We start from the raw sequence: 21471 nt of genomic DNA, 5'->3' as shown, positions 1-21471 counted from the left end.
TATGTTTCTGTCTATATTTTACATAAAATTGGTCTTAGATTCTGACTTCTTACGGTAGCAAGACCTCTTGGATGTTGTTCAAGATGGCTTTTCCACCCATGGTGATAGAGAGCTGAGTCGTCAACTCAATCAGACAACCACCAGGATCACACTGGACACAGGACAACAAGACACAAAGCAAGAGTCAAGAATGACCAGTGAGTGAGTTAGACATGTAAGAGCCAGATGGATCAAACTGTACCTCCTCGTTGCGGTATTTTCCCAAGATATAAGAAGGATCTCCAGGATACCCCACCGCTTTCCCTTTGGCGAAGGCGATGTAGAAACAGGAGGAGTAATAATTGACAAACTGAAAGAGGAACATCTTCATGGTCAGGCTGTTCTCATAGTCTGTCCTGGTCCGCGGAAGCTCTGTTGTTGGGTCAGATAAAAGAGGATTCAGGATTAATCCATGCAAGTCAATGCAAGTCAATATTGGGCAGAAGTACAATTCAAACTTACCAAAGTCGGTGATCCAGATGGCGACGCGCTCATAGAGAATGTTAAGGATCATAATTATAACAAAGCTAATGAGGGAGGCTGTGACAGAAGTGGCCATCTGAGGAGACACGTACTCCTTTAAGGGTTCCAACTCCTTCAGGTCCTGAGTTCTGAGTTTAGCTGAGAAGGCAAAAAATGCAGCCAGGCGATAGACGATGATGGCCACAATGGACGCCAGGATCAACAGAATCTGAGGGACGAACAATGATACATTCATGTTAATTATTTCCAAGAAATTTCCTAGAAGGAATGCTGAATTTTGTACTAATTATAAGTAAAGTAGAAATTATGTTCAATTGGTGTACTTCTAATTAACATATTAAACAATTACAATAACTTAAGAGTCATATATTCATTCATGTCAGCTACAGAAACAATTCTAAAGAAATGGAGAGTTATCAATAATGAATAGGTGATGAATAAATATTTACATCAGTTTAAATCAACCTTTGCTATCAAATAAATGAGTATTTATCCCTTAATTAGAACCAAATTTATATTTTATCCACAGGAAATTCTTAGGAACTTGTTAGGTGTAAACAGGTAAAATACAGCAATACTACAATTTGAAGTAAAAATTTTATTTATGTACATTACCCAAAATAAGACTGTCCCAATTCCTATTGACACTCGAACACATCGTCCACAGGCTGTATAGGGCACCTTTTCTTTTACCTAAATCACACACAAACACTGTAAAATAGTGGATTTTAACAACAACATGGGTAGACTTAAAAAACTATTTCTGTCAACATAGTATCCCCAAATAGTTAATACTTGAAAAACTGAGTAAACGAGTTTGAATCCCTATAAACCCATTTTCGTTTTTTTTCTTCTTGGCTGGTTTAGTTTGATCTTATTAGTTTCAAAAAGAGTAAAATAATATAATAGAGAAGTAGTCTGTGTGTGTGATTTACCCCTGTGACAGGGTTTTTCCTCTCATAGATACACTTGGCCTCATATTCCGGACGAGGCGGCTCTTCCTGCTCCAGAAACTCAACAGTGTCCCACGTGTACTCCAGCTCCGCCTGGTAGCGCTTCCAAAACTCCAGGAACAGAGTTACTAAAGAAAGAAAACACACAGGGCAATAATAATTAAGAAGGAAACATCTAAATATACACAGTATTATGTGCGTGGCTTCTTGTTACTGTTTGCCTTTAATGGTGCCAAAGATGAGGACAAAATAAACATTTTACATAGCCACTTCTAAATTAGTCTCGCACTAATCCACACAGCAGATAGTCTTGGACAGATAGTCTAGCTAGCTGTCTGTATTTACCCTTGCAGAGAGCTGAGGACCAGTTAACCATTGTCCTTGACATAAATCCACCGGAGTTTAAAATTCCAACAGAAAGCAGAAGATAACCGACTGAAAAGAACATTTTTTGAAATTTAATTTCCCAGCAGCAACAGAGCAATCCCGGAAGTGGAAGGTCATGGGTACAGACTACTTCTAAATGAAACTTCTCTCAAAGTTAGTGATATTAGCATGGCTGCATCTGCTTAATGGGAAACTTGAACTTGAAAGAAGCCAACACCTGGCATCTTTTTGACATTGAATACAACTTACCCCAGACAGACATGAAAACTGCAAACACCAAGGTTCCAAAGTTATCAAATATGCATAGTTTCTAAAAGAAAAAGAGAAACATGGCCGTCAACCATATTACAGTCCTACCCTGCTTACATGCAAATCAGTTTCAAACTAAACTGGTTCTGTGCCACTGTGAATAATAGCAGCCAGGCATAATTAAATATGCAAAGTCTGCAACTGTATCACACACTGTGCAGTAAGAACTGCCTTTACCACAACAATTCTTAATTTTGTCCGTTGCATATTGACAGGCATTAGTGGGAGTAAAAAAGTGAAAAACATTCTTGAAATTCCAAATTACTGTTGACTTACTTTTGAAGATTCACACGTGCTGTTCAACATCCAGTATTGGCATTCTCTGTCACACTGTGGACACATCACAATCTTTCCTCCAATTTCAGGGTCACACACCTCTTTGCTGCAGTCATCCAAACACAAAACATAGCTTATTAGACAGGAAAATCTCCAAATTCTGACACATCATTTAATTAGAAGTTTAACATTTGAAATCTACAAGGAAATGTACCTCCAGGTGCTGGTTTCTTGAGTCTTGTATCCATAAATGAAACAACCCAGTCCAACAACGGCAGCCAGAACGAGCATTCTCGTGTAGAAACCCAACCAGGCAAAGTAAATGCCAACCTTCTCCCCATAATACTTCCTGTGGGGGAAAAAAAAAGTTGTATCTACTTTGGCTCTACTATTCACTTTGTTACAAAAAGGACTTTGTTTGTTCTTGCTTGAACAAGAAGACACAGGGCTGAAGGCTTTTCAGTGAAACACTGCCATGAGAGAGTCGTGCTCCTGCTTTAAGTTCATTTTTGTTACAAGAACACAAAAGACTGTGTTCACCTAATGAGGTTTAGTGGTTGCATCTTGTAGAAGCTTTTGGGATGAGCCCACTCTTCGTAGAGCAGGTATCTCTCGTTGGGGCAGCCCTCCTCTTTGGACTTCACATTGAACCTGCACTGAAATAACCAACAGCAGGAATGTTTTAATTATTAGTTCACTAATAGCATAACATCATGCTAAATATTATTGTTCCAGACGAAAAAAGGCATAAGCCATACCTAATATGACTGTCAAATGTAACTTACATCATGAAGGGGATAGGCAGCTTTGTACACTCCACCATCTAGCAGTTTGTTGACGCCAAACTTCTTTATGCTCCCCCGTATTTCATAAGGGGCACGACACAGGATGTAATTCGCCTGGAAAAAGATGAGGTTTTTATTTTTATGCTAATAATCTGTTCATACAACTTCTAGTTACATATAACTTGTTTATGAATATTGTATGATACAATATTATCAAACAAGCATAGAGTATAATACAGTTTATAACATGGTCTGGGTGAAAACTCGATTCTGATTGGCTGCAGGATGTCCATAAAAAAGTGATGTAGGACACAAAATAAAGGAGTTTTGGTGAAACTGACTGTTTACTGTTCTAAATGAATGCGCTACCATATTGCCAGGAGAAGTTTGCAGACTGTTTGGACTTACATTAGCTGTTTAGGTTTAATTACTAATGTTAACTAGCATTTTAGTAAACAGTAATTAGCCTGTGCCTATGTTATCTAACATATACCTACGCTCTCCATCTCTGCAACATTGGGAATAACTGAGACTTTAGGCACAGCTACCAGAAGACTTTCATACAGGTTGCTCACGTCACATCTACGTCTTCAAGCTCAGTTGGAGGCTGCGCAGTAACGCTCGGCTATCACCGGAAAAGTGCTTCTAATATCCTTCACTGGTCTCCGTCCAGAGCAACGGGATCTGTTGGTCCATTTCTTTAACTGTCTACGGTTTGATGGTTCATGCCTCCAAACACCATATTTTGTTTTAATGCACATTGCTGCTGCTCCTCTTTTCACCCTGTGTGTTGAGCTCTCTGTTTTAGCTACAGAGTGAATTATCACACATCTATTCCATCTTTGTTGGGAGTTGCACATGCGCAGTTCCATAGACAGTGACACGGACAACTAGCCATTATGAAGCAGAGTATGAGGGCGTGCCACGCTAGCAGCTAGACAAGCATTAAAACGTGTGTTACAAAATGATGCACGTTTGTCACAGAAGTAAAAGTTGGACTACAATAGAGCTGTTTGGAGCCGTTTGTGAACAGTGTTTTCTCTGGAAGATGGTAAGTCCCTTTGGGGGGGGAGGGGGCTTTGTGCTTTTTCACTTTGTAAACCTATAACGTGCACAAAAAAAGATATATAATACACTAAAGTAAAGGGAAAAAGCCAAAGATGCATAATATATGCACTTTAACATTAAATTAATTCATCTGTTGAGCTCAGGCTGTTTGCAACCATACAGCTACATCAAAATAAAACTGAAGTATGAAAAGAAGTGGCAGGCAGCCGGAACTGACTGCAACAACATGTGACCACTTGCCATTCTACTCCTCATGGCCGCAGTGAAGAAGAGATCTTTGTCCCTCACGCAGAAGTACTCCAGACGTTTTTTCTCAAAGGGGGCGGTGAAGAACTCGGTCTGCTTGGTGATCAGGTCTTCGTTGGGGTAGAAATACTTGGTAATGCAGGAGAAAAAGCGCCACGGGGAGGGGCGGGACGACAGGTCATTGGGCTGGATGGGAAGCTTGATGTGCAGGACCTCGGCGTATGTGCACAGTATGTCCCACGGCATGTGGACTTTCAAAAACATTAGTTTGTCATCCGTCACCTGCAGAACACAAAGAAGGAGTGCTTTAAGTATGCAACACAGTAAGAGGAGCAAGGCCTGAAATTAACATCCAACCACGTGCCAAATGCGGGTGAATTTTGCCATTGGCGGCTAAAACTGTCAATCTACCTGTCACCTTGGCAGCCAATGAGAATTGAGTGATTCAGGGTTATTTTTTTGACATTGTTCTTCCACATTTGAACCAAATCCGCCATTTGCTTGGATATGATCTAAAAATGTAGTGGCGCATTACTGGGGTGAAGAGGCCGGCTAAAACAAGCAACAAAAAGATGAGGATGATTCAAAGAAAGAGGACAGTTAGCGCAAGGTTCGTGAAGTGCTGGTTTACGACAACAGTGCAGAACAAATGTACGCTGTGACGATCGTGTGTATGGCTCAGAGAAAGAGGTGGACTCAGAGGAGCAGTCGGGATATGACAACTGTCTCTGACAGGGGAAATCATTGAATAAAAAGATAAAAAATAGGTTTCATAAGAGTCATTAATTATAATGATATCGTTAATAAATTGACAGCACTTAAATGTGTAATCTTAACAAGTTCAAGAACGATGCTTGTGCATTTCCTGTATTTCATCTTTATGAGGCAAAGAAATGGCTGGTAAAAAGCCTGTGTGGCTAGTGGATTTTAAAATCCACCTGCCACAGTGGCTGGTGGCCAAAAAAGTTAACTTCAGTCCCTGAAAAGGACCTTCCAGAAAGTGTAATCTACTTACAGACTGTGTCGCCTCCAGCTCCATTCCCATCTTCATCAAGCTGGCCTCAAAGGTTTCTCGCCGCCTCTACAAGAAGAACACAAAAAAAGGTTTGAAAAAGCTTTCTGATTTGAAGCTCTCTGGTCAATGTGATTTCATTTCTGTACCGGATGTCCTGAAGTTATGACTTATGTGCCAAGCCTGCAGTGTAAATACTGTGAGCGTTCGTCGAAGGACTGCCTGGGGTGATCATCTGTATCTACACGGAAGGTCATGATTTATTCATATTGTAGAATTGCATGTACAGAATGTGCCAACACACAATCACCTTCATAACCTTTATAAGATCCAATGTGTCAATGTTGTTGCTTTAAAATGACTAATTATATTTATGTAAAGAAAATGGCAGAGTTCGCAGCTTATTTATTTGGACATTTTTTTTCCATAACAAGGGCATTATTTACACTGCATAGAGGTGATACTGGACGCATGTCAGAGCAGGTTCTTGTCCAGGATACACTCTTTGAACTGAGCGCAGCTTTCCAAAAACAAAAAACACACGGAAAAAAAGCACTGAATTAGCATGAACAAGTATTAATATTGAAAGGAGCTAATCAATATGCTTTTAAACTTTGTATTTGATTAGCTATGTCATCATCATTCACGGCAATTCAATCTTTCAGGATGAATACAAACTTTAATGTGACTCCTTTACACATTGTTAACCCTATGATGTCAGCCCCATTAAATACCGTTGAGAGACTGCTGACAAAGTCAAAGTCAAATATCGTCATTGTTTGTTTAGCCAACCCTGCTTTCAGTTAGATTTGTGCACAGACATTTAGACAATAACATAACCTTTTTAAATAACAATTCAGCCTAGCACGATCTGAACTGGACCACGCCCCTCCAGCAGTCAAATTAAAAAAGGGTTTTGCAACTTATGTTTGATCAGGTTAGCTTCTGGATAAACAAAGTAAAGAGGTTGCCTGCTAGAGACTGTTGCACTCCTCTTTCCTTGTGGGATTTAATTTGCTTTGGCATGATTATGGACGTGGAAACTCATGAGCTCGGGCTTGCAACAGCTCTACCAGCCGGCCTTTTTTAGAGGAACTGGCTGAAACTGGCTGATCAGCTTCTATAGTGGTGCGTACCTTGTGAGTTACAAGGCATGGCTACACCTATCACATCTATTCAGTGCTGCAGGAAAACAACATATCCATCATGTAATGTATCTATGTTATGAGTATGTTTTTTCACCCATTAAAACCCTAAGCGTTTGTCAACTGTTACAATAATTTAAGCTTCCACAGGGCACGGTCTCCATTTCAAAAAGTTGGGTTATGGTTGCAACACTGCAGGTAACAGTTTTTAAAGTCTGTGGAGCAAAGCATTATATTACACATCCCTCACTGGAAACCTATTGTGTAAGACATTGGTACATGTAGCAACAAACAACACATCTGGGTATGTCATTATGTCTCAGTCTCAGTCTCCTTGATCTGTGAACATATACACATACTGTACGTACACTAATTTATTTTGTAAATAAAAGTGGTCTGGTATTTCCTCCACAGACCATTTACCAACTCGTCAAATATCAATGCTTCATGTGAAATGGGATGCCTACCGAGTGTCAAGTGCAGTCTCTTTAAAGTCATACACTGCCATCCTAATGCAAATAAAAACTCTCTTTGCAAATAGACAGAAACAACAATAGAGTTTGTATGTCTAATAAAACACACAAGGCACTTTATGAGAAGACCACCACTTCCATTGACAGAAATATGGTATTCATTAAGACTAATGATTTGCTTCCAAAACTTTATTTAAAAACTCTATGCCTCAGGATTTGGAAGGCTGACAGGTTTGAGTCCGGCTGTGGCCATGTCACCCTCTTCCTCTCTCTCCCCAGACTTCCTGTTACCTCTCTACTGTACGCTATCTAATAAAGGCTAAAAAATACCACACAAATACTATTAAAAAAGCATATCACCTTTTACAGATTTTTTTTTCTGAGTAAAACACTTGGTACTAAGTTTTATGTGAGCATCGTTTGCAATAGTTAAAATACAAATCTGATGTAGTGTACTGAACCACCCAACTGAAAAAGATTTTAAAAAATGAGAGACCTACTTTGCGCCGCTGGAACACATTCCTCTTGTCAAAATCCTTCTTATCCTCATCTTCATAGACCAGGATGAAGTCAATCCTCCTCACACCGTCATTGAAGAATAAGGAGTCAGGTTTGTTATTAAACTCTACCTGAGGGCAAAAATAAGGCTCATCAGGTAAGTCTACGGCGTGAAACTCGTACTCTTCTTCCTCCATAATACCGTACATGTTGCACAAAGTGAAGAGACGAAGATCTGTGTGTGGAATGTCTGGGAAGAGATATGCGATATGGGCCATGCAGGAAAAGTAGGAAGTGTCAACAAACATTATGATACCCGCCCTTTCTCTCTCTCTTCCCCTCCACACAATCAGAGTAAAAAAAAAGATCTAATAAGCGTATGCAACTACATGCAAAGTGACTTCAATATGCGCCAACTTTTAGCTAAATAACTGTGCCTTGAGAAAAGTTTAGAAGATTATATTTATAACAGTCGTTATAGCAAATTCAGGTGTATATGTATCTATGCATAATATATTTTATAACATACAAGCGATATGTCTTCCTGCATGTAGGCTAGGCACCTGGACAGTATGACAACTTAATTAAAAGATCAATGAGTCAATCTACACCCCATATACATAGGGTACATTTCATTGATTTGCGGCTACTGTAGCTGACACCAACATTATTGTGCTGACTCACCAGATGTGCTTTGGCGACATTTGTTCCACCTTCAAAACTGTGATATGTTGGTAAAAACTCCTCAAGGTAAACTGTGAAAATCAGAACAAACACATAAATGGGAATACAGGCATGATAATAAACAAAGAAACCCCAAATTAGATGGATATTTCCTTGAGCTCGACAGTGGATAATACTATCATCACAGATGTGTTATTATCTGCATTTATGCAAAAAGGAAATGCAGTAACTAATAAAATACAACTTTTACTGGCAGATATTTTATACATACTGTATTTGTATCTATATTACATTTGATGTAGTTTTGTTTCATGGTTGTGTATAGTTATTTAATAGAGTAATAATTTCAATAACATTTATTGTTCAAAGACTTGATATTACTTTTACTGTTACTATCAACTTTTACAGCGCCATCATCTATTAATTTCTAAAAGTCTAACACTTTTATCTTTGTATGATCGGCATGAAGGCAACACTATCGTAATGCTAATTGCTGTAACTTAACTAGCATTATATTAGTGTTGCCTTCATGCCGATCATACAAAGATAAAAATGTTAAACTTTAAAAAAATGAATAGATAGATATGATGATGATAGAGGATGTTAATATTATGTAAAAACACATCATCTCAAATTCTTTTGAATGCCAGAGAGAAAAGCTACTGCTCATTTGACACACTTCGTCGGTTAAGGTCCGTTTGTTGTCAGAAGTAAAGGACCTTGAGCAACCTGTGAGCTGTTTTCTCACCCGAGGCTATAAGTAAAAAAACAGATAAATAATGGATGTATTACAAGACCAATTCACCCTGTAATTCTATAATACTATTGTATTTTTGGGGGATTAACTTAAAAAAAAACAAAAAACACAAAACTCACAACATGAACTTTTGAATTTTTTTTTTTAAGCCGTCAGCATCTAAGAAGCCCACTTCTGGATCTGGATCCCCTTCATTCTTCCATCCTCTTAAAATAATCTGTCTGGCGATCAATAAACAGGTCTGGATGCAGCTTCTTATGTTAATCTTGTATTTTCATGATGATTGATAGTGCACCATTGCAGGGTCAAAATATGGTACTATATGGTATTTCTAACTTCTAGGCTGCAACTAGCCATTATTTTCATAGAAACTAATCTGTTAAATATTTTCATATGTTGATTATTTTCTCGATTAATCAGTTAGTTGCTTGGTCTTTTGGTGAAAAATATGTCCTTCAGTATTAGTATTTAGGAGTGAAGAAACTTCAAAACATTCACATTTAAAAAGTTGGAATCAGAGATTTTTAACCTTTCTTTTCTCATAAAAAAAATCAAACTGATTAACAGATTATCAAAATAGTTGGTGATTATGTAATATTTGACAATTTATTGATTAATGTTTGCAGCTCTACCAAATTCTTTTCCTAGGAGAGTTCAACGGAAAATTAGAGAGGTCAATTGTTATGTGACCCTCCTCTGAGTCACCTGGGGGGCGCACAGGTCTTACATCATCAATCATCTGCTTCAGCTGGTATTTCCTTGCATTCAGCAGAATCTCTGCTTGTTACAACAGAGCAACCAGGTCCAACGTCGCACCCAGTTACAGTTTAAGCCTTTTACGGATTCTGATTTAACTGAACAACAGCTGAGTTAATCAGACCCTAAGCGACACAGCAAGTATGACACAGTTATGTTATGTGTTTACATAAATTGTAAAGAATAACAGCTGTTCTCAGACTGCCACTGTGCTTATACTGCCGCACAGAGCTTTGAGCGTGGCTGTATTGTTTTATCTTTACGTGCCAGTGAAGGTGGTGCTGACATTAGGAGTCCTTCACATTGCTGCTCATTCTAACATTCCTACAGTCAAACGCTGCCCAGGAAAATATTCATGTATTCCCTCAGAGGTGCCCACTGAAGCGGCACAAAGTGTAACTGTTACTCATTTCCAAAACAGTCTGAGGGTTGGAACCAGTGACCCTCCTTTTATGAGCCTGTCTTACCAAACCTCATGCTGTTGTTGCTGCTTTTTTTTTTGTACTGCCTTTCACACAACTGTACACTCACCACAATACTATATTACTTCGTGGAAAGAAAAATAAGAAATCACCACCACTAAAGCAGTGTCGTAAACACAGCCCATTAACAACATGTACTGCAGCAAAATATTCATTAAGAAATCTGAACTCAGTTTTCACAGAACTGACTACAAACAAAAACATTATCATCAGCTACTTTGTGCATTGTTTTATGCCTCATTACATTACAAACCACATTTTTTAATTGACAGATGAAATTACATTCACTATGGAAAGTCCTGTAATCTTTCCATATAAAGTGAAGGGATATGACAAACCTAACTGAAGACAGATGTTGTTTTCAAAACACTGGCCTTAGTAACACACTGGGAAACTTTCACTGTGGAATCCCTCTTCAAATAATCAAATGAGATTTTCCTTCAGAAGAACAGCCGAAGCTTGACATTCTACAAAAAGTCCATCAGTATTTTGACATAAGACATGAACCAGATAAATGCATTTATTAACAGCTGGTTACTATTTATCTGCCTGTTTAGACTGACCTCAATCCTCATAGTAAGCTGTATCATGTGTCTGTATGATGGGTCTCATCAATGTGTTTTAGTTGGTTGCTGCTGACTAGAGGTCACACTATCATACCCAGATATTTTTTTTTCTACTGTCACTACTTTAGTGTATAGAATAAATCAAATGTGCACCGGCTACTGAGTACATACGATTCTTTTTGATAAGCATTGAATGGCCACAAGCTGTCCGCAACAAACATCTCACTTCCTCTCCAGAGAACATCTTCCATGACAACTCGCTAAATAATAAAGGCAGAACAAACAAACATCTTTAACAGAAACAGCTGTGCCAAACTGGATTTTAATTTTTAATTTGGTGCAGAATGAAAGTACATGCATACACAATGTATTGGATCTAAAGGAAAACACTTAACTCTATGAGTTTAATGCAAGCCACAGCCAAGTGTCCTTCTTATCCTCAGACAGCAAATTGCTTTCTGTAGGCATTTATGTAGAAGTAGAGAGTAATTTATTTTACAGGAACCCTAATGTATTGGCTAAGTATTAGCAGTTAGTGCCTATAATTGTCTGTTTTGCATCTGAAATAAGATAACCAATATTTAAAACATGCTTCCAGCTGTGGAGACCTTGCTCTCTCCAAATAGGCACTGACCTAAAGTAACCCTGGCAGATCTCTGTGGTTTACTGCACAAATGTGTTGGGTACATTTCCTGTATCAGCATAGTGTTCATTTTGCACATGAAACTAACTACGAACTGAAAAGAAGTAGTATCTGAGCCAGTGATCATTTGTGCTGTTCCCAGCATCAAAGACTGCAACAAACATGCCCTTTTGTGATCCAGAGTGAAAAGCATTGGTCATTTCCATATGGTCAACGGCCTTCTACATATTTCTCACGACTGTCAAAGTTAACCCAAAGGACCATTTGTCTCTCACTGAGCTGTGAGTAAAAAATGCATGCATTACTAGACATGTGGTTACGGACAAGACAAGACTCAAAGGAACTTACTGTTTTGAAAATCGTTCCCATAAAAGGACAAGTGTAGGGGCTGACAGCTGTAACATACTGTACTATAGGTGTAGGTTTCTAACACTATAGTTACTCTATTCCAAAGTTAAGTTGCTGTTTCAGATTTTAGCGTCAGGACTGTAAGAAACTAAACAGTGTGGAGAGAGGCCATCAGTTCTAGACTTACTGACCCACATCAGACATTTATGAAATAAGCAGAAGGGCTCTGTTTTGGGCGGTTCTTTTCAGACATTTATAAAATAGGCAGAAGGTCTCTGATTTGGGTGGTTCCTATCAAACTAATGATTGCCCAACATCTGTTATCTACATATATATTTGTAATGCAGAAATGGTGGCGTAAGCTCGGGTCCTCTTGAAAATGTGCACACCACACCTCCACAGTTGTTCTGCTACACATGCAGCGGGAATGATCGGATTGTTGAACAGACTCCTCATTGCTTCTGATCATTTACTTCTATTACCATCTAGTCTTTAAACATGACAGGGAAATCCTGAACCATGCGTTTCTTTAAAAAAGCACAAAAGTGAAAGCCCCTTATACGGCAGTGCTATGGTACGTGTCAGTGGCATTTTCTATTAACTGAAGCTCATTTAAACTGGGCTACTTTAAACATAGATGAGTAGCAAATAAAACTGCAATTTTTAATTGACCATATGTTTTGTATGTACAATCAATGTATGACAGCAACTTAATTTCAAATAGATGTATTGGAGTCAAAAGTAGAGGATTTTCATCTAAAATATAGTGAAAAATACTCAAGAAAAGAAGGGGGGGGGGGGGGGGGGGGGGTTACACCCATTAAGGCCCAGCGATGAATGAATGAGTATGTGGGTGGATGCTAATGTAACTGTCCCAGAGGTGAGTAATCTATGGCACACTGTAGCCTATATAGCCTATGTTATGCCATAATACTTGATGTATATTTCAACACGTAACGTTACAGTACCCCACATGGCTGTGATGAAATCTACACAGCGTACACCACATGCACACTAAGACAACAAATCTCAAAACTGTTCTTTTACCAACTTCCTCGTCTATCATGCCGACGTCAGTTTCACCCTCCAACTCATCTGTCTCACACACGGAGTCCATCTCGAAGATGTCGTTATCGTTCATAGTCCTTGTCGGGGGGATTCCAGTCACATCACCGAAAACAACTCAACTTTACCTCTCCGAAGGCCTGCTCTAGTATAGCCTATATATATGGCTTTAAGCGCAGCCTTATTCTCTGCGCATTCTTGCTTTATTTCTCAACTCAATTTCCTATCGGCCACATAAAGTTTTGCTCAAGTTGGGACTTGTTGAGAATAGAAAATCATGCGGGTGGGGTCGCAGGAGGCGGAGAAGAATACATGAGAAGGAGGAGGAGGAGGGTGTTGATGCAGTCTAGCCACATTTGACAGCTCAAGGTACGCCCACTTCATTCCTCTGAAGAAGTTAGTTGTTACCAATTGACGCGCGAACGCATAGCATCGAATTGGTAGGGAAATGTAGGCCTATATTACTTTTACATTACATATTGTGTTTGTGACATTCTCCTAAACAAACCCCATATTTTTAGGCTGATATCAGCACCGTGAGCTGTTTTTTCCTTCTTTATATCAGCGTTATGCAAATAAACTACTTTACTGTTTTTCAACCCGATACATAAAACAACAAAACATGAAAGCAAAACACAAGAAAAAACATCAATAATGAATGAAATAACACAAAACGTGCAAGGTTCAGCAAAGAATAAATAGAAAATACATTAAGTAAAAATATGGGCATAATTAAAATTTTAGTAGCTTTGTTGTTTTTGTTTGCCAAAATTATTGTGTTAATATATATAGCACAATTTATTTCTTGAAAACATTAAAGTGAGTGAAAAAGTTTGAGGATCAGCGGCGGCGGATTGAAACTTCAAAAATATTTCCGTTCAGCCCGTAATGATAACATGTTTACCTGGGGCAAAGCCATAATTTAAATCCAATATTTCAAGTTTCAATCCGTTGCTGTATAACAGGTAAACGCAAAAAAACCTATATATTTATAAACCATATGTAAACTATGTAGTAACAAAAGGGGGCGGCTCGGGAACCATTTAACAGTACGGTCCAGCAACCAGCATTGACAGTGGAAAAAAAAGAAGAAAAAAACAGGGACAAGGTTTCCGTGATCAGGGGAAGGAAAACGGTGACGGAACACCACAGAACATATTTCCGCCAATAACAAACCTGCTAGCTTGACACGGTTTTGAAATGTATTGTATTGTTTGTGCTAGTCATTCCAAGTGTGTAAAATAGTTAGGTAACGATCATCCCGAGGTGGATCAAATATAAAACATTCCGTTTAGTATAAGAAAAATACTATAATGGGTGGATTTGTAACGATATAATGCTATTAATAAGCGTGAATCAGCAAACAATGATTCCGGGCTTGTGTTAGCTAAGAGGCTAACGCGGCGGCCACCGACATGCTCCTTTAGCAAGTAACAGTTAACGTCAGTCATGTTCTCTTTCTAACGATTTTGAGTTGTTAGTAAATAGCATGTCCTGAGACTAATTCTGGTTCGGTACTCAAACAGTCCGTTTATTGGTCAACTAACTAGACTAACCCCGGGTTTCAGCCGGTTCAGACAATTTGAAGATTTTTTTTTCCAGGTGAGTTGACATTCGCAATGGCAATATTTAGAAATGTTAAACAACTAAGTGTATCCACCACCAGCAACCACGTCAAGTACTACTTTTAGCACGCTGAGTACTCGTTTCAGTCCGCAGTTTGGCCAAGGGCTTTCTGCGTGGAGTTTGCATGTTCTCAGTATGTCCGCGTGGGTGCTGCGGTTTCCTGCCACCACATAGAACACAGAACATGTTAGGGAACGTCTGCCATTGCTCTCGACGTACTAGGACTGGCATTACAAATGGAGTTGGTCCCCGGACTATAGCTGCCTACTTCTAGTTGGTGGGATAGGTTTAATGCAGAGGGTACATTCCTAGTATATGTAAATGTACTTGAACAAAAAATTAAATTTAATATTATTCATACATATTAAACTAAATGTGAATGATGTGGTGTTATATTTTTTTAAACTAAGTTTTATAAGTACAATTTGTACAATGTGCCTGTCTTTATCTAATGTAAAGTTGATTGTTGTTATACAGATAATATGCGTACATGCTGTATACCCAGGCGTAGTTTTGTTGTGCTGTTAGTTAGGTGTTAACTTGTATAATTTATGTAAGGCTGTGTGTATGTATTTATTTAAATTTTACGCTGGTGTACTTTTATTGTTACAGATCAGGAGGCTACTCACAGCAGATTTGCAAAATGAAAATGTTCTCAGTGTCTCACAAGACAGTTTTTGTGGTGGACCACTGTCCCTACATGGCAGAGTCAAGTCGTCAGCAGGTTGAGTGCGACGTGCTGACGAAGAGTCGAGGTCAGGGGGTTATTCCTTTGGCCCCTGTGTCCAAGTCCCTGTGGACCTGTGCTGTGGAGTGCTCCATGGAGTACTGCCGGATCCTCTACGATGTTTATCCACTGCACAAACTTGTAAGCTTCCTGATTTTATCTCAGGCTGAAATTAGGTCAGACTGGTTCTCCACCATTTTTTTCACCTGCGTAATGTAACAAAAAACAGATAATGATTGTTTTCAATGAGCAGAAACCTGACATAAGATATGCTTATTAAGTGTTATAGTTAAGTGTTTATAGTGAACCAATGGCAACGTTTTCTGACACCTTTTTTTTTTTTTTTACACAGATTAATTACATTGTGAGTGATTCAGAGTTCCACATCTTGAATAGCTGGAGGCAGGAAGACCAGAGCACTCATGAGGTAATCCACTGCCCACAAAAACTCAGTCACATAGTACCAATAGCAATATAATATGTACTGTAGGTCATACAGTGACTATCGTTGCAAGTTCAAGCTAGATTTTCAGTTTTCGACATTTTGAAAAAGTGCCAAATTTAAACATCAATGACATGTTTGCAAAAGTCCTCTTCAGAATTGGACTTGCGATATGTTTATGCAGTTTCTCCTCCTGTCTGGCAGCTAATGTCAGCTCTGGCAGCTGTTGGGCCACCAAACCCGCATGAGGACCCCGAGTGTTGCAGCATCCTGCACGGACTGGTTGCTGCCGTGGAGTCGTTATGCAAGATCACAGAGTTGCAGCACGAGAGGCGCACCACTCTGATGGACACAGCTGAGAGAGTTGCCAATCGGGGTCGTATAATCTGCCTAACCAACGCTAAAAGGTAAACACTGGCATTAACATGGCGGAAAATTAACAGCAGACATCCACCAGATGTTGATAGATTCATATGCCTCTTAGCAACTTTGTTACATTGTCACTGTTTTGTACTTTACATGTATTGTATGTGTACATGTATGGTCTTATCTTATGGTCATCATTTCTTCTAAGCTCTTGGTATGTGTTATGTCATTTAAGATTGTGCTAATACATTGCTCTTTTTGTGTTTTATCATACAGTGATACTCATGTGCGCATGTTGGAAGACTGCATTCAAGAAACTATTTTAGAACAAAACAAACTGGCAGCAGGTTCAGACAGGTCAGTATCAGATGATCTTTAAAGAAATGTCACTCGCTTGTTGAAATGATTGATTAATTTGAATATGGTTAAAATTGGCTGGAATACAGAATTGATAACTTTCTCTTATAGTTACAACATCAGAGATTTGGAGAGATTCATCACTTTTGAGAAAGTGATCAATGACTCATTTGCTTTTGTTTTTTATATCCAACTTGTGTATTTTAGGCTGATGGCCATCCAGCAGTGTGACCTGGTTCTAATTCACATCCACCCACAGGGTGACGACGCACTGGTGTCTGACCGACCAAAGAAAGAGGTGGGTGCTACCAAGAAAGACTTGCACATGAGGTTGTGAGATAACATATCCCCTAATGCTAGCACCATGTGACAGGTATTAGTTCTCACTGCCGTTTCCTCTCTTGTTTTCTCAGATCTCCCCTCTGCTCACCAGCGAGGTTCACAGTGTTCGTGCAGGGCGGCACCTGGCCACCAAACTCAACATCCTGGTCCAGCAGCACTTTGACTTGGCTTCCACCACCATAACAAACATCCCCATGAAGGTAAGGGGCTTCCTGCCCATCGTCTGCCCTTGCACATGCCTCGCCACAATTAAAACTCACATAAACTTTTTAAAATGTTTTTTTTTCTTTTCATACTAGTACAAGTGTTTTCATGTCCAGAATGCAGTGAACCACTCCCTCTTTTTACTTGTTTAATTTTTCCTCTTCTTTCACAGCCTTCACACTATGTTTTGCTTGCTTAATCTTTATGAGCCCTTCCTCATCGATAAATACTCATAAAACTTTACAGCCTCATCTTTTTGTTTATCTCATCTGCATGTTGATTTGACTGTGACTCTGCTGCTGGTTTCATGCTGTATTTTCTGTTTTGCTAGCCCACATTAAATGTTTGCGACCAGGTTAGTACTCTTATCACACACACATCAAAGTGAGGAAGGGTCAGAGTTTACACCACGTAGTGTACAATGTATGTTTTGAGCTCTACTTTTGCAACAGGCTTACATTACCGTGTCATTAATTTGTTTTGATGTGACAGTTGGTCTCCAGATTTGCTGGTGAGGCTCCAGTAAAGGACAGGCAACTCTGGTCATATGTTGACACCCAGGGGATGTAGAGGTTCGGGTCTGCTGAAAAGCATAAAGCCTGTACTTTACATAATGTTACAACTACACCGATTTGTTTTAAAATAATTCAAATTGTTCTGGGAAAATCAACAAGGTCAGCCAAAGGCTGATTTAAAAAAAAAAAAAAAAGCATAATAAGAACGCATTTGATGTTGCATTCATCTGTGTTTATGTCCAAACATCTTTAACCAGTGTTGCCTCTTCTGAGTTATCAAATACTGTTAGTGTCTGTCAGTTGTTACACCCTAAAAGTTGTCCAAATTTCCCACTTGTCTCTGTTTCCCCTATTAGTTCCCATTCACTTCCCCTTCAGTGTCTAGGTGTGGTCCATTGTGCTGTCTGGATAACTAACTGGTTTTCATACATGATTGCACCTTTTAGCTGTCCTAAAACTGCAATTTTGTTAGGTGTAGAATGTTGTTACATTCAAAAGTTATGATTAAAGAGTTTGTTTTTAGATCAGCAGTTGGCAGGCCCCATTTTTGGACTATATGGAGCTGGTTTTGTAAGATCAGGAATCCCTAATTAATGTCAAACAAGGGTAGGCTCGGTGTTGTGTGAATTTAAGAACATTTACGTTAAATACTAGTCTCTAATCTGAGTAGAAAAAAAACATTTGTCACCCAGAGAGCTTTTTTTTATTTATTTTTTTACTTTGTTCATTATCATTTAGCTTTTGAAACATGAAATCAGCAGTGTTATGTGTGTTTGTGCGTGTATTAGTAAGCCCATTTTAGGAGCTGACTTCATACTGACCTGTATTTGTTATTTTCTCTGCGGATGGACAGGAAGAGCAGCACGCCAACACGTCGGCCAATTACGACGTTGAGCTCCTGCATCACAGAGACGCCCACCTGGAGTTCTTCAAAAGCGGTAAGGACTGTTTGATCAAAAAAAATAAATCAAAATGAGGCATTTGAGTTGTGTTCGAGCCAAAATCTTCAAACTAACCTAAATAAATAAGTTGTGCTCAAAGTAGATTTAATTGTTAAATTGTTGTTGTACTTATGGGCATCATGTTAGGAAATCAGTCTGCAGATTGTTTGACATCCTTGTTATCATCAGGAATGAACAATTCTTATGTCATCTTTGTGTCATGCAGGAGACTTGCACATGGCCGGCACCAGCACTCGAGAAAACGGACTCAAAGAGACGATTACACTGAAATGGTGCACTCCACGAACCAACAGCATAGGTATTGTATATGCATAAACAGCTGAAGTTCTTATTTGTCATTTGATAAGAATGGGTTCAAGCTTTAAACACCATTCAGGGAGACATTTTCCCAATTTTTTGTTCTTTAGCCATTACATTTTTGAATATGTTGCAGCTCTATTTTAAAGTAGTTGGGATTTAGAAAAATACCTTACCTTTAGGCATTGAGGCTGTATTGTGAAGAACAGTTATTCATTGCAACATTGACTGACCCAATTTATTCCCCCCCCCAGAGCTGCATTACTGTACAGGAGCCTATCGCATCTCCCCTACAGACGTAAACAGTCGTCCCTCATCATGTTTAACAAACTTTCTCCTCAACGGTAAGCTGGATAAAACCGCTTTTTAATCTGTCTTGTATTTGGCCTCTTAATTGACATTTGCTTCTGACCACCACCATTTCATTGCCCTGAATCGATCTGCAGACTTAACTGTTTGGCTTGTTGGTCGACTATTTCTCTTTCTAACTGACCACAGGGCGATCGGTGCTGCTGGAGCAGCCGAGGAAGTCAGGGTCAAAGGTCATCAGCCACATGCTCAGCAGCCACGGAGGCGAGATCTTCCTGCACGTGCTCAACAGCAACCGCTCCACCCTGGAGGACCCGCCCTCCATCAGCGAGGGCTGCGGGGGCCGAGTGACAGACTACCGCATCACTGTACGTTTAGCTCACACCCGCTGTGTTGCAATATACATAAAAATCTTTAAATCGTAACTGTCTTTATTTTTCTGTTTCAGGACTTTGGTGAATTTATGAGGGAGAACAGGCTCATGCCTGTTTCAGAGTCGTCCCGGGATCCCTCAGGGAAACTACCAGCTGAGAGGGCCAAAGCTCAGCTGGAACGCCACACTCGATACTGGCCAATGATCATCTCCCAGACCACCATCTTCAACATGCAGGCAGTGAGTGAGCCGCATGCAGTGATACTAAAGTTCTTCTAGGTGACACTACTATGACTGTTGGCCCATATCGTCATCCTTCATTCCTGTCTTACCGTTTTCCTCCACTAGGTGGTTCCTTTAGCTAACCTGATTGTGAAAGAGACTTTGTCTGAGGAGGACGTTCTGACCTGCCAGAAGACAGTTTACAACCTGGTAGACATGGAGAGAAAGAACGACCCTCTCCCTATTTCCACCGTGGGATCCAGAGGCAAAGGCCCCAAGAGGTATTTATCCCAAACTCACAATTCATGAGAGTAAACAATCAGCAGGGTCCCTAATATTTCTGCATTGTTGTTGTTATTATTCCCAAGAGATGAACAGTATCGTATAATGTGGAACGAGCTGGAGACGTTAGTGAAAACTCACGCCGGAGCCACTGACAGACACCAGCGGGTATTGGACTGCATCATCGCCTGCCGCAGCAAACCACCTGAGGAGGAGGAGAGGAAGAAGAGAGGGAGGAAGAGGGAGGAAAAGGAAGACAAAACAGAGAAAAACGGCAGCAAGGACACAGACGACAAAAACTGGCAGGAGTCAGAGAGGTCAGTGGTGCTCGAATGATTATGTATTTATTCCTGTAAATAACCTAAATTTAGTAACAAAAATCATCTTTACTGTGGCTTTTGGATTGGTATGTGTCATTAAGATTTCTACTCTCATAAGGCCACACTGTCTTAATATTTTTAACCTGAAGATTAAAGGGTCTGCTGGATAAAGAAGAGCAGGAGTCTGAGGTGATCAAGGATTCCCCGGACTCTCCAGAGCCGCTCAACAAGAAGCCGCGCCTGTGCACGGAGGAGGTTCAGACTCCAGAGAGAGCAAAGGGTACTAACAATTCTTAACTATTCTTTTCTTCTGTTAATAGAAACTACTCCAGCAAATTGACAAACCGGCTAGATTAAGTGTCAGCAAAGCCATGCTAACTACTTGTATAAGCCTGTGCCAATGAGAGCTTATCCCAGCAAACACCAACTGCTGTATGCCATCACTCGGGCCCTACTGGGTTAGGGTATGTGTGTTTTCATCTGTGGCTTTGTCTCACTGTTGCTTCAGGTCCTGTCTCGCTCCTCACCATGTGGAGCAATCGCATCACTGTAGCCAATTCCAGGAAGCACCAAGAGTTTGTGGGAAGAGTGAGCTCCGTCAACAACAAGTTTGAGTTGTACCAGCAGCTCAAAGACGAGAATGGGTGTGTGTGTGTGAGAGAAATATTTGTCAACTGTCACTTTCTGGGCATAATATTCCTCTGGCATCAAATGTGTGCAAATTGCTGCCAATGTTCTAATCAGACTTATTTTCTCATCCCACAGGATGGATGTTCACGAAAACGGCAAGGCCTCCAGATGATGCTTCCAGGGATCCACTGCTTCACCCCTGCTTCACCGCCAAGGATGAGATTTCAGACCACAGTGTTTTCTTGGAGTTTGGTGTCACCTCATACCCCCCCCCCAACACAGAGATCAAATAAAACAAAGACTGAACTTTGAAGGAGGAATTTATACTTTTTTTTTTACCCATTATTTTGTAGATATGCTGTTTACATATTATGTAACACAATAAAAGCCGTCAGAGAATTTTGCCGTTGCACATGGAAGTCATGAATTGGGATGTCTTAACTTAAAGCTGGACAAAAAAAGCCTTCAAAGTTTAAAAAGTGCTTAATTTCCTAATATGAAAAGTATATATACATTGCATTT

At 39.7% G+C, this 21471-nt stretch overlaps 2 protein-coding genes across 5 annotated transcripts in view; one reads left to right on the top strand and one right to left on the bottom strand.

Moving 5' to 3' along the window:
- ano6 (anoctamin 6) overlaps positions 1-15484 on the bottom strand; it is a 19940-nt gene extending 4456 nt beyond the window's left edge. The window contains exons 1-15 of one of the 3 annotated variants that reach the window (XM_032505020.1): positions 15231-15484; positions 8359-8429; positions 7677-7805; positions 5562-5627; positions 4541-4828; positions 3233-3346; positions 2988-3103; positions 2662-2796; positions 2448-2553; positions 2112-2172; positions 1458-1603; positions 1138-1215; positions 502-730; positions 242-411; positions 54-151 (exon numbers count right to left, since the gene is read on the bottom strand). In XM_032505020.1, coding sequence (XP_032360911.1) covers positions 54-151; positions 242-411; positions 502-730; positions 1138-1215; positions 1458-1603; positions 2112-2172; positions 2448-2553; positions 2662-2796; positions 2988-3103; positions 3233-3346; positions 4541-4828; positions 5562-5597 — 1577 coding nt within the window. In that variant the 5' untranslated portion in view covers positions 5598-5627; positions 7677-7805; positions 8359-8429; positions 15231-15484. Of the gene's footprint in view, positions 1-53; positions 152-241; positions 412-501; positions 731-1137; positions 1216-1457; positions 1604-2111; positions 2173-2447; positions 2554-2661; positions 2797-2987; positions 3104-3232; positions 3347-4540; positions 4829-5561; positions 5628-7676; positions 7947-8358; positions 8430-12957; positions 13270-15230 lie in introns of those variants that run through there. The other 2 variants (XM_032505019.1, XR_004327700.1) reach the window with 2 other exon arrangements.
- On the top strand, positions 14091-21376 carry ints13 (integrator complex subunit 13). 2 transcript variants are annotated; one of them, XM_032505024.1, is made up of 18 exons: positions 14091-14577; positions 15214-15469; positions 15681-15755; positions 15975-16177; positions 16413-16493; positions 16701-16791; positions 16907-17035; positions 17371-17394; positions 18408-18492; positions 18722-18814; positions 19068-19157; positions 19312-19490; positions 19571-19735; positions 19844-19998; positions 20086-20316; positions 20469-20599; positions 20828-20963; positions 21085-21376. In XM_032505024.1, exons 2-18 carry the CDS (start codon positions 15245-15247, stop codon positions 21119-21121), a joined length of 2130 nt encoding a protein of 709 aa, XP_032360915.1. In that variant the 5' UTR covers positions 14091-14577; positions 15214-15244; the 3' UTR covers positions 21122-21376. The 2 variants fall into 2 exon arrangements, with proteins under 2 accessions (XP_032360915.1, XP_032360916.1); XM_032505025.1 differs by lacking the exon at positions 17371-17394 and having other exon boundaries at positions 14092-14577.
- Positions 21377-21471: the final 95 nt, after the last annotated feature.

Source organism: Etheostoma spectabile, chromosome 23 (assembly GCF_008692095.1).
Source record: "Etheostoma spectabile isolate EspeVRDwgs_2016 chromosome 23, UIUC_Espe_1.0, whole genome shotgun sequence".
Taxonomy (NCBI): domain Eukaryota; kingdom Metazoa; phylum Chordata; class Actinopteri; order Perciformes; family Percidae; genus Etheostoma; species Etheostoma spectabile.
This window is presented reverse-complemented; position numbering and strand designations above follow the sequence as displayed.